General features: G+C 55.8%; 4 protein-coding genes across 7 annotated transcripts; all 4 read right to left on the reverse strand.

The window, feature by feature from the left end:
* Positions 1-86: 86 nt before the first annotated feature.
* ABB37_00540 (putative mitochondrial glycerol kinase, glycosomal) lies at positions 87-2,849 on the reverse strand. Of its 2 annotated transcripts, none has more exons than XM_015796765.1 (1): positions 87-2,849. In XM_015796765.1, the coding sequence occupies exon 1, from the start codon at positions 2,720-2,722 to the stop codon at positions 1,184-1,186; it is 1,539 nt and encodes a 512-aa protein (XP_015664773.1). In that variant the 5' UTR covers positions 2,723-2,849; the 3' UTR covers positions 87-1,183. The 2 variants fall into 2 exon arrangements, with proteins under 2 accessions (XP_015664773.1, XP_015664772.1); XM_015796764.1 differs by having other exon boundaries at positions 87-2,844.
* Positions 2,850-3,054: 205 nt separating this feature from the next.
* ABB37_00541 (putative mitochondrial glycerol kinase, glycosomal) lies at positions 3,055-7,497 on the reverse strand. Of its 3 annotated transcripts, none has more exons than XM_015796768.1 (1): positions 3,055-7,497. In XM_015796768.1, exon 1 carries the CDS (start codon positions 5,688-5,690, stop codon positions 4,152-4,154), a length of 1,539 nt encoding a protein of 512 aa, XP_015664776.1. In that variant the 5' UTR covers positions 5,691-7,497; the 3' UTR covers positions 3,055-4,151. The 3 variants fall into 3 exon arrangements, with proteins under 3 accessions (XP_015664776.1, XP_015664775.1, XP_015664774.1); XM_015796767.1 differs by having other exon boundaries at positions 3,055-5,817; XM_015796766.1 differs by having other exon boundaries at positions 3,055-5,812.
* A 622-nt stretch (positions 7,498-8,119) lies between these two features.
* Positions 8,120-10,039, reverse strand: ABB37_00542 (putative mitochondrial hypothetical protein; the record flags this gene model as incomplete). Its single annotated transcript, XM_015796769.1, has 1 exon — positions 8,120-10,039. Exon 1 carries the CDS (start codon positions 9,413-9,415, stop codon positions 8,120-8,122), a length of 1,296 nt encoding a protein of 431 aa, XP_015664777.1. The 5' UTR covers positions 9,416-10,039.
* A 1,975-nt stretch (positions 10,040-12,014) lies between these two features.
* ABB37_00543 (putative ATP-dependent RNA helicase) lies at positions 12,015-14,730 on the reverse strand (the record flags this gene model as incomplete). Its single annotated transcript, XM_015796770.1, has 1 exon — positions 12,015-14,730. The coding sequence occupies exon 1, from the start codon at positions 14,709-14,711 to the stop codon at positions 12,015-12,017; it is 2,697 nt and encodes an 898-aa protein (XP_015664778.1). The 5' UTR covers positions 14,712-14,730.
* Positions 14,731-15,154: the final 424 nt, after the last annotated feature.

Below are 15,154 nucleotides of genomic sequence, written 5' to 3' on the forward strand. Positions count from 1 at the left end.
GAGCTTCTTCGTCATTTCAACGGTCACTCGGACAAGAATGACGCAGGGGGAGGGGGGGGGGACAGTTTGGCATATTGGGAGACGGGATTGTGTTAGCTGCGTTTAGCATCGCACGTTAAGGAAACAAGAGAGCGATAACAAAGATCAGAAAAATGAAAAAGAACGTTTTCAGTGTGAGAAAAAAAGAAAGTTAAAATCAGATTTTTGACCAACGACGGTGGGCTGCGCGAGCAAGACGGAACTGCAAGACACGACACGAGGACGAGTCGCACTTCACGTCTTTGCTCACTCACTCACGCACACGCACCAACAGCACTCACAGAAGAGAAAAAAGAAAAAAGAAGCATCTAAGAAGTGCAGCAAAGCGCGAGGCGGTGCAGGGCGCCGCAACTCGCTTTGGAGTTCTTCTCGGTGGTTTTCAGTATTTTATTCAAGCGCACACAAACGCAGTGTTCGGCTCCATGAAAAAAAGAAACGAAAAGAAAGAGAGGATATTTAAAAAATGTTTTGTGCTCCTTCGGCGTTGCACTCTTCTTTTCGCAGAGGTTTTGCGTTGCGACGCCGCGATGGCGCCATCCCCTGTGCGCCTCCGAGTCAGTCTGTCGTGTCGCCGGTGGCGTGCTGTTGCGTTGGAAAGAATAAGAAAACACCCACCAACGCATGCGTGAACTCCAGCGAAGAAAAAAGAAACGAAAGGCGACCAGCGACACGAGCCCACACCAATCCACCAGCTGGTCACATCGCACTGGGTCCGCTTGAAGCGACGCCACCGATGTCGAGGAAACAAGTAGGCGCTGACGACGGCGTCGCTCTTCGTCCTACTACTATTATTACTCGCGCGTGTATCGCGAGACCGGAAAAAAAAAGAGCGCATAGCGCGAAGAGAGAAAAGCGAAGAAAAAAGGTTGTGTTTTGGTTCGCGGCGCTCGCCCTTGTTTGCGACGATAGGAGCACTGTCTTCTATCAGCCACCGCACCCGTACGTCGTGAGCAGCCGCCGCGGAAGCCGCCGTGCTCCTTTGCTCCTTCCCTCGTGCGCTCTCGCTCTCTTGCTCTCTCACACCGTCGTGTGAGCCGAATGAGAAAACGCAAACGAGAGGCGTTGCGAGGAGGAAAAGGCAAAAAGCATCAGCAGCACAGTGCCGCGGCAACACGACGTCCGCTGCTCACCACGCAGAGCAGCGTTACAGCTTCGCCCACTTCGACCGCTTCACCGCCTCGTTCCACGCATCCACGCGCGCCTGGCGCACCGCCGGGTCGGTGTTCGTCGGGGTCACCGTGACGCCCTGCAACACTTTATTCGCGATGGCCGTAATCTCGTCCGTCGACTTCCACAATCCGCAGCCGAGACCGGCGCAGAGCGCGGCTCCGAGCGCGGTCGTCTCAATCATGCGCGGCACGTAGAGGTCCACGCCAAGGATATCGGCCTGCATCTCCAGCAGCAGACGGCTGTTCGTCAGACCGCCATCGACGCGCAGGCGCTTCAGCTCGACGCCGCTGTCCTGGTTCATCGCCAGCAGCACCGCGCCCGCCTGCATCGAGATGGCCTCCAGCGCCGCACGGATGATGTGCGACTTGTTCGTCTTGTACGTCATGCCGACAATGGTGCCACGCGCCGTCGGGTCCCAGTAGGGGCAGAGCAGGCCGCCAAAGGCGGGAACGAAGACGATGCCGTCCGTGCTCGCCTCCTTCCGGGCGATCGCCTCCATCTCGCGGGGGTGGCCGAAGAAGCCCAAGTTTCGGCGCATCCACTCCACCGTCGCGCCGCAGCTGGCGATCGAGCCCTCGAGGGCGAAGGTGGTGGGCTTGTTGCCCAGCTTGTAGCCGATGGTGGCCAGAAGCCCGTGCTTCGAGTACTGCACCTTCGGGCCCACGTTCATCAGCATGAAGCAGCCCGTGCCGTACGTGTTCTTCGCGTCACCCTTGTGGAAGCCCATGTGGCCGAACAGCGCGCTCTGCTGATCGCCAATGCAGCCGGTGATCGGCGTCGTGACGCCCAGTGCCTCGACGACGCCGAACTCCGGCGTGGCGATGTCGCAGTAGCGCTCGCTGTTGCTGCGGATCTCCGGCAGCGCCTCGATTGGGATGTCCAGCTTCTTGCACAGCTCCGCCGACCACTTCTGCGTGCTCAGCTCCATCAGGAAGGTCCGGCTCGCGTTCGACACATCCGTCACGAACGTCTTGCCGCCGCTCAGCTTGTACATCAGCCAGCACTCGATCGTGCCGAACATGAGGGTGCCGTTCTTGCGCGCCTCCGCGACAGCCGGCACGTTCTCCAGCATCCAGCGGTACTTGAAGGCAGAGAAGTACGTGCTCACCGGCAGGCCGGTGATCTCAGCGGCGAAGTTGTTGTTGCCGCCGCCCACCTCCTTGGCGATGCGGTTGCACACCTCGTGCGTGCGCGCGTCACTCCACACAGGGGCGTGGCACAGCGCCTTGCCGGTCTTGCGGTCCCAGGCAACGCTCGTCTCACGCTGGTTCGTGATGCCGATGCCGCTGATCTTGTCGAACTTCGGGTCCTTCGCGCGCAGCTTCTTCACCGCGTTCGTCACGCACAGGCAGCAGTTGCGGAAGATCTCATCCGCGTCGTGCTCCAGCCAGCCGGGCTGCGGCGTGAACTGCTCGTGGGGCAGCTGGTGGTCCGCAGCAACCTTAAAGTGGTCGTCGAAGATGATGCACCGGCTCGAGGTCGTGCCCTGGTCAATGGCGGCAACGTACGGCATCGTGGAAACAGAACAGCGTTATTGGTATTTTTATGGGGAGAAAAGTGAAAGGAGAATCGTTTTTGTTTTGGCTGATGTGGGGAGACCGGTTTGAGAAGAAAGACGGAGGGGATGGCGGTTACTTATCTTCCCCGCGTGTAGGTTTACGCGGTGGACCCGGTGGCGGCGTTCACGTGGCGTCGCCGCAGCGTTACGCGAGGGGGGAGGAGAGCGGGGAGGAAGAAAAGATGGACGTGGACAACGGGAGAGCTTCTTCGTCATTTCAACGGTCACTCGGACAAGAATGACGCAGGGGGAGGGGGGGGGGACAGTTTGGCATATTGGGAGACGGGATTGTGTTAGCTGCGTTTAGCATCGCACGTTAAGGAAACAAGAGAGCGATAACAAAGATCAGAAAAATGAAAAAGAACGTTTTCAGTGTGAGAAAAAAAGAAAGTTAAAATCAGATTTTTGACCAACGACGGTGGGCTGCGCGAGCAAGACGGAACTGCAAGACACGACACGAGGACGAGTCGCACTTCACGTCTTTGCTCACTCACTCACGCACACGCACCAACAGCACTCACAGAAGAGAAAAAAGAAAAAAGAAGCATCTAAGAAGTGCAGCAAAGCGCGAGGCGGTGCAGGGCGCCGCAACTCGCTTTGGAGTTCTTCTCGGTGGTTTTCAGTATTTTATTCAAGCGCACACAAACGCAGTGTTCGGCTCCATGAAAAAAAGAAACGAAAAGAAAGAGAGGATATTTAAAAAATGTTTTGTGCTCCTTCGGCGTTGCACTCTTCTTTTCGCAGAGGTTTTGCGTTGCGACGCCGCGATGGCGCCATCCCCTGTGCGCCTCCGAGTCAGTCTGTCGTGTCGCCGGTGGCGTGCTGTTGCGTTGGAAAGAATAAGAAAACACCCACCAACGCATGCGTGAACTCCAGCGAAGAAAAAAGAAACGAAAGGCGACCAGCGACACGAGCCCACACCAATCCACCAGCTGGTCACATCGCACTGGGTCCGCTTGAAGCGACGCCACCGATGTCGAGGAAACAAGTAGGCGCTGACGACGGCGTCGCTCTTCGTCCTACTACTATTATTACTCGCGCGTGTATCGCGAGACCGGAAAAAAAAAGAGCGCATAGCGCGAAGAGAGAAAAGCGAAGAAAAAAGGTTGTGTTTTGGTTCGCGGCGCTCGCCCTTGTTTGCGACGATAGGAGCACTGTCTTCTATCAGCCACCGCACCCGTACGTCGTGAGCAGCCGCCGCGGAAGCCGCCGTGCTCCTTTGCTCCTTCCCTCGTGCGCTCTCGCTCTCTTGCTCTCTCACACCGTCGTGTGAGCCGAATGAGAAAACGCAAACGAGAGGCGTTGCGAGGAGGAAAAGGCAAAAAGCATCAGCAGCACAGTGCCGCGGCAACACGACGTCCGCTGCTCACCACGCAGAGCAGCGTTACAGCTTCGCCCACTTCGACCGCTTCACCGCCTCGTTCCACGCATCCACGCGCGCCTGGCGCACCGCCGGGTCGGTGTTCGTCGGGGTCACCGTGACGCCCTGCAACACTTTATTCGCGATGGCCGTAATCTCGTCCGTCGACTTCCACAATCCGCAGCCGAGACCGGCGCAGAGCGCGGCTCCGAGCGCGGTCGTCTCAATCATGCGCGGCACGTAGAGGTCCACGCCAAGGATATCGGCCTGCATCTCCAGCAGCAGACGGCTGTTCGTCAGACCGCCATCGACGCGCAGGCGCTTCAGCTCGACGCCGCTGTCCTGGTTCATCGCCAGCAGCACCGCGCCCGCCTGCATCGAGATGGCCTCCAGCGCCGCACGGATGATGTGCGACTTGTTCGTCTTGTACGTCATGCCGACAATGGTGCCACGCGCCGTCGGGTCCCAGTAGGGGCAGAGCAGGCCGCCAAAGGCGGGAACGAAGACGATGCCGTCCGTGCTCGCCTCCTTCCGGGCGATCGCCTCCATCTCGCGGGGGTGGCCGAAGAAGCCCAAGTTTCGGCGCATCCACTCCACCGTCGCGCCGCAGCTGGCGATCGAGCCCTCGAGGGCGAAGGTGGTGGGCTTGTTGCCCAGCTTGTAGCCGATGGTGGCCAGAAGCCCGTGCTTCGAGTACTGCACCTTCGGGCCCACGTTCATCAGCATGAAGCAGCCCGTGCCGTACGTGTTCTTCGCGTCACCCTTGTGGAAGCCCATGTGGCCGAACAGCGCGCTCTGCTGATCGCCAATGCAGCCGGTGATCGGCGTCGTGACGCCCAGTGCCTCGACGACGCCGAACTCCGGCGTGGCGATGTCGCAGTAGCGCTCGCTGTTGCTGCGGATCTCCGGCAGCGCCTCGATTGGGATGTCCAGCTTCTTGCACAGCTCCGCCGACCACTTCTGCGTGCTCAGCTCCATCAGGAAGGTCCGGCTCGCGTTCGACACATCCGTCACGAACGTCTTGCCGCCGCTCAGCTTGTACATCAGCCAGCACTCGATCGTGCCGAACATGAGGGTGCCGTTCTTGCGCGCCTCCGCGACAGCCGGCACGTTCTCCAGCATCCAGCGGTACTTGAAGGCAGAGAAGTACGTGCTCACCGGCAGGCCGGTGATCTCAGCGGCGAAGTTGTTGTTGCCGCCGCCCACCTCCTTGGCGATGCGGTTGCACACCTCGTGCGTGCGCGCGTCACTCCACACAGGGGCGTGGCACAGCGCCTTGCCGGTCTTGCGGTCCCAGGCAACGCTCGTCTCACGCTGGTTCGTGATGCCGATGCCGCTGATCTTGTCGAACTTCGGGTCCTTCGCGCGCAGCTTCTTCACCGCGTTCGTCACGCACAGGCAGCAGTTGCGGAAGATCTCATCCGCGTCGTGCTCCAGCCAGCCGGGCTGCGGCGTGAACTGCTCGTGGGGCAGCTGGTGGTCCGCAGCAACCTTAAAGTGGTCGTCGAAGATGATGCACCGGCTCGAGGTCGTGCCCTGGTCAATGGCGGCAACGTACGGCATCGTGGAAACAGAACAGCGTTATTGGTATTTTTATGGGGAGAAAAGTGAAAGGAGAATCGTTTTTGTTTTGGCTGATGTGGGGAGACCGGTTTGAGAAGAAAGACGGAGGGGATGGCGGTTACTTATCTTCCCCGCGTGTAGGTTTACGCGGTGGACCCGGTGGCGGCGTTCACGTGGCGTCGCCGCAGCGTTACGCGAGGGGGGAGGAGAGCGGGGAGAGGTAGAGAGACGGTGAATGCGAAGGAGTCCAGTTATGACGTAGTGTTGTCGAGTACTCTCAGTACGGTACTGCAACATGGAATATAGTAGCGTTGAACCGCTGTATAGAGAAAGCGTCTGAAGGTTCTACCGAACGCGCTCTAAAGTTTTTGTGTTGATGGACTCTACTGCTCAGCGCAAAGACCGCCTTCTTTCCTTCTTTTGAGGTCGCGGTTGCGTTTTGATGATGTTGTGAAGTGCCTTCTTAGTTGGACAGCTATAGATGATGACGGGTAGACACTCTACCATTAACAAACACTTCCGCAGACGACGGTGGCGCCCTTCGGTATCTTGTTTCTCTGGCTCAAGTATACTAACCCATGATGTTAAGCCGATTGATGCGGCAGTGGGAAGCGACAAGAGCGTGGTATGCGAAGCGAGGGAGCTGCATACGATGTCGAAGGAAAATCCGACCGTTACAAACACTATCAACACGAAAACCTTGTGAAAAGAAAAACAATGTTGCAAGACACAATCTATCAGTGCACCCACTGCGCGACTCACCTCCCAAAGAGAAGCGAGAACGCACAGCGGGCATCCTCCACGGTCGAGACACGGTGCGTCATGACGTTTCCGACTCAGTGTCGAATTGTGCTAAACGTGGATCATCATATAGATGCGAGGCAACGGCAATCAATTCAACCCCCGATGTACATCTGACAGGGATAACCATCCATTCACACATAAACAGAGATACAAACAGTTGCCACATTTTCTTCTAGGGTTCAACGCTGTCTTTTCGGAGTTCCCTTTGCACTTCTTTAAGCCAATCGTGACGGAAACAGCGTTGTCAGTGCACCCACTGCCCACCACACCCCCTAGAAAAGAAGATGTGTGCACAGCGGGCATCCTCCACGGTCGAGACACGGTGCGTCATGACGTTTCCGACTCAGTGTCGAATTGTGCTAAACATGGATCATCATCCAACGCAGCAAGCATCTGAACAGTTGAAGCAGGAACCCATCTCGTACCATGGCAAACGCATTTATTCATCACTGTACGATGACGAGCACGATAGTACAAAGTGAAACTCTTTCCACGCTCCCGTGCGAACTCGCCTTCTTTCTTTTCCTTTCCGATCATCCTGCTTACGGCATGCGTTAATATAAACAAACATCTCTGTAATTCTTGACGCTAGAATTCGTAATCATCCAGAAAGGCAGAAAAACGCAGCACCTCAAGACTTTTTAATCCTTACTCTGCACTGGACATCCTTTCAAATTTCTTTTCCTTCTCCGCTGTAGAGCGCGCAGCTGCACTACCTCCAAAAGCAGGCTCACAGACAAAGAAAAAAGCCAGATACGTGGGCAGTCTGAGCCAGACGCCTTTCCTCCGGTCGTTTGCTAGTCCTCTCCGTCCCTCCTGGTCATCCTGCTTACGGCATGCGTTAATCCAAACAAACATCTCTGTAATTCTTGACGCTAAAAAGTTGTAATCATACAAGAAAAGCAACGAGGAGGAAAAGCAAACGACCGGTAAGAGGAAGAAGCGCTCATTCGTTTCTCACGCAACAGAAGAAAACATCGCGGTCACTCCTGCGTTGTCTTACTTCGTCGTATTTGTAGGAGAGTCGAAGAGGAAGCGGTAAGATGAAGAGAAGATAGAGAAGCAGCTGGAAGACCACAGGCAAGTGGAGCACGAATATACAAGGATATGAAAATTTAGAAGCGCCGGTCGTTGTGATTTGAAAAAAAAAAGTGCGCGATTTCTTTCCTTTCGTTGTTACGGATTTTTCCCCCGTACGGCGTCTCCTCTCCTGCATCGAGAAGAATGAAAAGCGTTGATCTGCTGTCCTTCTTTCTTCCTCTGCAAACGTGCTGTGTCGTCAAACCCGACCCCGATCAGCGTAAGAGGGAAAAGCCTTTTGAAAGAAAAGACTCTCGCTGTTCTATTCTATCTTTTTTCTTCTTGCTTATCTTCTGTGCGCCGTCAACCTTTGCACAACACGTATACGCAGCAGAAACCCAGTGAACAATAATAATAAAAACAACAACAAGAAATAGTGTTTATGCACACACAGTCGTTTTCGATAGTACCTCTTTTAGCAGTGAAAATGGCAACAAGAAGAATAAATTTGAAGAAGATGCCGCGCCGTCCAGAGTCGTTGGAAGGAAACATTAAGAAAAAAAATGGAGAGTTGCTCTTCATCTTGAGTGGCTGAGCTGCGCTCCTTAGAGCTTCATCATCTCCAGCGGAACAGACAGGTCCTTCAGCGGTAACGCACCACCCTTCACCAGTGAACGCTTCTTCAGTTTTCCTTCTTTCAAGTTTTGCTCGCGCTGTGCCACCAGTTCGGGCTGCAGCTCCGATTTCCCAGTCACCGCCACCCGCTGACACATCCCGGTCTGATCAAAGCGAAGATTTCGAATGGCGGCGAGACAGGTGGTAGAGGCACCTTTAGACCCTTGATCCATATCGGTATACTCGATGAACGTCCACTTCGTAGTGTTGGGGCTGTTGGCGGCGACACTGTTGAGGCCCTTTGCGATCAGCGCCCCCGCGTATCCCGCATCCGGTGAGACCCACGGGGTCTCGCGAATAGTCTTCTCCAATTCTCTCTCTATGGTGCTGTAGTTCTCCGTTCGCTGCTCCGAGTTGAACTGCCGCACGATGGGACACCGCTTCGGGATGTCCTTCTCGTTTGTGTACTGGTAGCTAAACCGGTTCGACGTCACCCTGCGTGAGGCGATGGCTTCCGGGTCGTAGACAAACATGAACTCGCGGAAGTCTTCAAACTTGCGCTGCGTGGCGCGGCGGTACATCGACTCCTCGCGGATGCGCAGCGCATCAATTTGCACCTCCGTCGACTCCGGCGGCTGGCTGTACTTCTTCTCTAGCGCATTATCCAGCTTCATCGGCATGGGCGGCGGCAGGCCCTCATCCATGCTTTTCAAGTGCAGGCGCTTTTCCTCCAGCATGCGATTCACCGTGTGGTAGCGCTCCACGCTGTAGAGCAGCACGGCCACGACGGTGGCGAGCGAGATCGCAATTTCAGAGCCGCTGAAGAGGAAGAGAAATTCACGGAAGAGGGTTCGCTTGTGGTGGGTGCGGCGGCGATCGTTCTCCTGCCGCGCCCAGCGCTCCTTCTCGCGCCGGTCGTTCTCCTGGCGGACGCGCGCATTCCGCTCCTCCCAGAAGGCGCCACCGGTCGGCGTGGTTTTTTGGCTCGACCCCGCGCCGCGGTGGAAGCGCGTGGAGTTGGCCGCGCCGTCACCTGAAGTGCCGGTGGGGTTTGCGTTGTGGCTGCGGTACTCGGCCCGCAGAAGACGGTAGGCGGTGTTGATCTCGCGGAACTTCACGGGGTCGCCGTCCTGCATGTCAGGGTGGTACTTGCGTGTCAGCTCGTGGAAGCGGTGGCGGATCTCCTCGAAGGGGGTCCCTGGAGCCACACCGAGCACCTGGTGTGGGCTAAGTGGACTGGTGCGCTGATAGGGCGCGCCAAGGAGGTGGAAGGTGCGACGATGCATCGTGGGTGTGAAAGAAGGTGGAGAGAAAAAAGAAAAAAGAGGTCTTTGTTCGACAACAAATAAATTAATACGGTTTGCAAAAAACAACAAACACGATAGCGATGTAATTGAGCTAACAGGAGAAAGACGAGAGAGAAAAGAGAAATAACGCTAGCTGAAACCTACCACCTCAATATAAAAAAGAAAGAGCTGCAGTTGAAGAACTACTTCTTACTTGCTATGATAGGCGTGAGAGGAGAGGGGAAAAAATATAGATTTGCTTCTCTTGCCTACTGTCGTGAAACACACATGCTTCGACGAGTATTACTAGGAGACTAGCGAAGCGGCGGAACGGCGAAACGGGAGCTTGGAACCTGAACCGCAAACAAACGGGCAATGTATTCCTTTTTATTGTTTCAGCCGCACACCTGTGAAAAGTACGCTTCCATACAGTGTAGAAACGAGTAGAAAAGAGACTTTTTTATATACACGGGTCCCCGACTGATGGATGATTAACGATAGTCAACACCGCAAACGCAACACTAAGCCTTCCCCGTGCTGCGTTGAGATGAGGGTCTATGTGGAGCTGCACAATCTTCGAAATGTAGCCATAGATAATTGAAGAGCTACGCAGCGCTTCGCAACTGTAAAAAAAAAAAAGAAAAGGGGAAACAGAAAGAGGGAAACGCAGAGAGACTTACGGTGTGCGGTGATGCGGGAAAGAGACGTCAGAAGCCATGCGTGAAGAATGCGTACAGTTGGTCCATGCTGTGATATCTTCGTTGCTTGTGTTTGTGTGTTGGAGAAGGGGAGTGTCATGGCTGTGGTGCACGTTTGTGGCGTGTGTGAGCGCTCCCGCAACACAGCTGCCCGTGACCAGCGCATGCCTGAGCTCGTTTCGGTCGCACACACTCACTTCGCCCTATTTTTTCCCCCTTAATGCACACACACACACACACACACAATTCCTTGGAGTGCAACAACCCGATTCGCACTCACCGTGGCACACGCAACAATGACCGCGGACCGGAATAAAAGAGCCACGACTACTTCTTTGAATTCCTCCTATTCGGAATGAAGTGGAATCCGACACCTTTGTTTTTCACTTTTTGGGGGTGGTTATTCTTGTTTAATGGACATTAAGCCGCTTAACAGTCAGTTCTTTTTTCTCTTGCAGCCTTTTCGGTTTAACATGAAACCTTTTTTTTTTACCTTTCTGTCCTTGCCGTCACACAGCCGAAAAAAAAATAGTAACGGCAACGATCCGTCAGTGCGCATGAAAACTTTCTCACCAGGAAAAAAAACAAACAGACATGCACACACGCACCGAAAAGTACAAACAAACAAAAACAAATGCATGCCCAACTCCGCCAACAACAGCAAACTAGATCAGGTGGCATTCACGTGAGTTTGTGCGGGAGAATCCGCTTTAAAAATTCAGCGAAGATGCAGCGTATCGCTTCTTACATAAAAAAGCTTCCTTGTTCGTGTTGTTTATTGAGACTCCCACTTCGGTAGAGAAAAAGTTTCAGATGCCTGAAGCTGGTCTTCGTTTGCTGTCTTCTTTTTCTCTTTACTACGCGAAGGACAAGCTGTTTCTTCAAACCTCTATTTTTATTTGCTTGCATTATTACAGAACAACGAAGATGGCGCTTCTTTGGAGGAAGAGGAGGAGGAGACGATGACGGGGAGAGAAGAACAGAAAAGTCCCCCTCCCCCCTCCCTCGTAAGTGTAAGTGAGCATGTGTATGAGTGTGCACGGGGAGAAAAGGCACCCGACGAAACGTAAGCGAAATCTGGTGAAAGAGAGTAAGAAAGAGGGGTGTGGGCGTGACTGGCCTACACGGGGTAAAGAAACAATAATATAAAGAAACGCTCTCTTTCCTCAGATTGGTATAACACGCATTTGGTTTCTTTTTCTCCGCCTTCCACAAAAACGCGAGACTCTGCCGAAAAAACAACCAAAAAAAAACACAATTGAAAATCCTCAGGCGGGAAGCGAGAAAATGCGGGAGTAAATAATCAAAAAGAGAAAGGCAGAAAAGAGAAATATATATATATAGGGTTTTTTTTTTACTTTTCAAAGAAGAGCAAGTTGCCAGCACCTACAGAGAGAACGTAGAGGAAGATGAAGACAAAACAAAACGAAAAGAAAAACGACAAGTCAAAATCCATATTAATCGGAGAAAGGAGATGTCAGACACTGTATACATTATATATTGTCTTACGATGAATATAGAGAGAGAGCTATCTTGTTTCTGTTTTGGTTTTTTTTTTAGTTTGCTTTTCCATGTCTGCGCTTTAACTAAATTACACGCCGCCAACCTTTTTCCCTTCATCATTTTGCAGGTCAACCGAAAAAAAAAAAGAAAGAGAAGATGAACTAAAAACACCGGAATAGTGGAGATGAAGGGGGAAAGAAAGAAAAGAAAACGGATAGCGACATGTCAAGTCAAAGGCAGACAGATTCTTTTTTCTTTTTTTTTTAAGAGAACATTAAATCCAATAATACCATATATACCGTTTAAAACAAACAAACTTACAGAAAACGATCTGAAAAAAAGAGAGAGCCTCAAACGTTCCATCGGCCAAGGTGTTAGTTTTTCTCGCTGAGCAGGCCTTAAAAGCCACCGTCATCGAAATTACCCCCGCGACGTGTCGCCGCGGAAGGAGCCGCGGGGCGGCCCTGTCCCCAGGTACCACCGCCACCGCCACGACCACCACCACGATCACCACCACCACCGCGGTGGCCACCGCCACCGCCACCGCCACCGCGACGACGACCACCTCCGCTGTCACGCGAGAGCAGCGCCTCCCCCTCGACGAGCTCCGCCTCCTGCTGGAACCACTTCGGAATCTCCTGGCCATGTTCGGTGAAGTACTTGTGCATCTCCAGCGCCAAGCGACGGTTATTGCGGTTGTAGAAGGCGGTCGCGAGACCCTTGTTTCCCGCACGGCCCGTACGACCGATGCGGTGCGTGTAGTCGTCCATCTCCTGCGGCAGGTCGAACTGCACGACGTGTGCCACATCTGGGATGTCGAGTCCACGAGACGCCACATCGGTGGCGACGAGAATCGGCGTGACCTTCTGCTTGAAGTCTTCCAGGGCGGCCTCGCGATCCTGCTGGCGGCGATCGCCGTGGATGGTGGCGCTCTGGATGCCCTCGCGGTGCAGCCGGCGGTTCACCTCCTCGGCCATCTTCTTCGTCTCCACAAAGATGAGCACCATATCGCTCATCTCGTGACCGTAGATGATCTGCAACAAGCGGTCCATCTTCTCGTTGTCCGGCACGTTCTCGATCGTCTGGGTAATGTTCTTCGTCGTCGACCCGACGCGGCCGACGGTGAGCAGGTAGTACTTGCGGCGCAGGTAGCGCTTGGCCAGGTTGAGGATGCGCTGCGGGAAGGTGGCGCTGAACATGAAGGTCTGGCGGTCGTCAACGGTGGGCATGTCCGTGTAGCGCGACGCGACAAGTTCCTCGATCTGCTCCTCAAACCCCATCTCCAGCATGCGGTCGGCCTCGTCGAGAATGAGAAACTTGATGGCGGAGAAGGAGAGGTACTCCTCGTTGAACATGTCACGCAGACGCCCAGGGCAGGCGACGAGGATATCCTGCTCGAAGCGGTTGGGGTAGCGGGTGCCGCCGTAGACCACGTCGTAGAAGATATCCGTGTTGAAGGTCAGCTTGCGCACCTCGTCGAAGATCTGCACGGCCAGCTCGCGCGTGGGGGCCAGCACGAGGGCGATCGGGTAGCTTTTGCGGTTGCGCGCCGGCGACACGCCGTACACCAGGATGTGCTGCACCACCGGAATCAAGAAGGCGGCCGTCTTACCGGAGCCGGTCTGTGCGCAGGCCATGAGATCGCTGCCGGACAGCGCAACCGGGATGCCGTAGCGCTGCACGGGCGTGGGACGCTTGTATCCGCAGCGCTCGATGTTCTGCGCGAGGGCGGGCTCGACCAGCAAATCCACGAAATCCTCGACGGGCTTGATGTCGCGCGGCACCATCTCGACCGGGATGCTGTCGTAGTTCTCCAGCGAGATGCCGGCCTGGCGGTGGTGGTGCGTGAAGAGCTCCTCGACCTTCGCCTCATCGTGGCAGTTCTTGCGCAGGTGGGGCGCACGCACGACACGCTGAATCGTCGCGTGCGGCGGCGCGGGCCCCGGGGCGGCGGCCTCCTCCCAATCCCCCGGCGCCTCCGCCCGCTGCTGCTGCGGCTCCTGTGCAGGACGCGACGCCACGATGGAGGCAGCTGTTTGAGGGGCCACGACTGCAGGGGCGGGCACCTCGCGAGGGATGACGGGGCGCTCCTCCGCCGCGGGAGTCGTGCTCGCCGGTTCGGGCGACGCCGTCCAGGCGTTCTCCTGCGTCGCCCCCGACTCCTCGGCGCCGTCGTCCCCATCGCGGAAGTTGCGGAAGCCACCACCGCGGCCACCACGGCCACCACGACCGCGCGGCCGGTCGTAATCGAAGTCGCGACCACCACCACGGCCACCGCCACGGCCACCCCGACGGAATCCGCTACCCTGATAACCTCCCTCGTTGTTGTAGCCACGCTCGCCCTCCTCCTCTCCCTCGGCGGCGTCGTTGCCGTAGCCGCCTTCGTCGTCGTAGAAGCGACGCCCGCCGCGCCCTCCACGTCCACCGCGGGGGCTGAAGCCACCGCCACGACCGCCGCGCCGGAAGCCGCCACCGAAGCCGCCCTCTTCACCGCCGGCGTCACCGCCATCGTCATCGCCACGGCGAGCGTTGTAGTAGTTGCCGCCAACATCGCCTTCCTCCTCGGCGTCGTAGTACCGGCGGCTACCGCGTCCGCCACGGCTGCTGAAGCCGCCGCGGTTGCCACCACGGAACCCGCCACCGCCGCCGCGGCTGTAGCCGCGGTCGTCCTCGTGGCCCCAGCGATCGGTGTTCATCTCGCGGCTCTCCGACGGCGGCTGCTGCTGCTGCGCCGCGGACTCCGCGTTGCCCCCCGCTGCCGGGACGGGATCCTTGGCAACCTCCGTCGCCGGGCGGTCACCCCTGTTCGTCTCGCGGTCTGCCCAGGAGTCCTGGAAGCCACGGGCACCGCGGCCGCCTCCGCGACCGCCCCGGAAGCCGCCGCCGCGCCCGCCGCGGTAGTCCCCGCCCTCGCCGTCGCCGGAGGCCGGGAAGGAGCGCCAGTTGTCCGATTGGTGGGCCCCGCCACGGCGGCCGCGTCCACCACGTGAGTATTCGCGTCGGTCGTCACGGAAGGTGTTTACATTACCACCTTCCACGGCGCCATCTCGTTGATACTCAGTGTCGGAGGTTTTCTTATCGTTGGTATAATCCATAAATAACTTGGGTAATTTCTTGACGCGTGAGTGAGAGTGTTTGGGGCAAAGAGCCATGATGGAATATGAATACACAACACATCGTAGAGTGTTGTTGTTTGTTATCGAGCGAACGCGCGTAAGTGTAACGCAGGAAAGAGAGAGACAACAATATTTTGTAGAATGGGAGAGAGAAGAAAGGCGAGAAAAGGTAGAAGACGTTTGGAAAACTACTAATGACAATGAACTCGCGAATAAGAAACCTCGTTGTGAAAGGCAAACGGCCCTCGCCTCCCTTTCTCTAGGACCCCATTCATGACTCGTTCTCCATCCTGCTATGCAAGTTTCACCACGACAGATGTTGCACATACACGAGATAATATGCGTGATTTCTCTTTTGTTTTTGGAGTACTCTTTCCGTCGCACGCACGACGAAGTTGCTTCGCCTCACCTGCTCGCGGAGC

Source organism: Leptomonas pyrrhocoris, assembly GCF_001293395.1.
Source record: "Leptomonas pyrrhocoris isolate H10 chromosome Unknown, whole genome shotgun sequence".
NCBI classification, from domain to species: Eukaryota; Euglenozoa; class Kinetoplastea; order Trypanosomatida; family Trypanosomatidae; genus Leptomonas; species Leptomonas pyrrhocoris.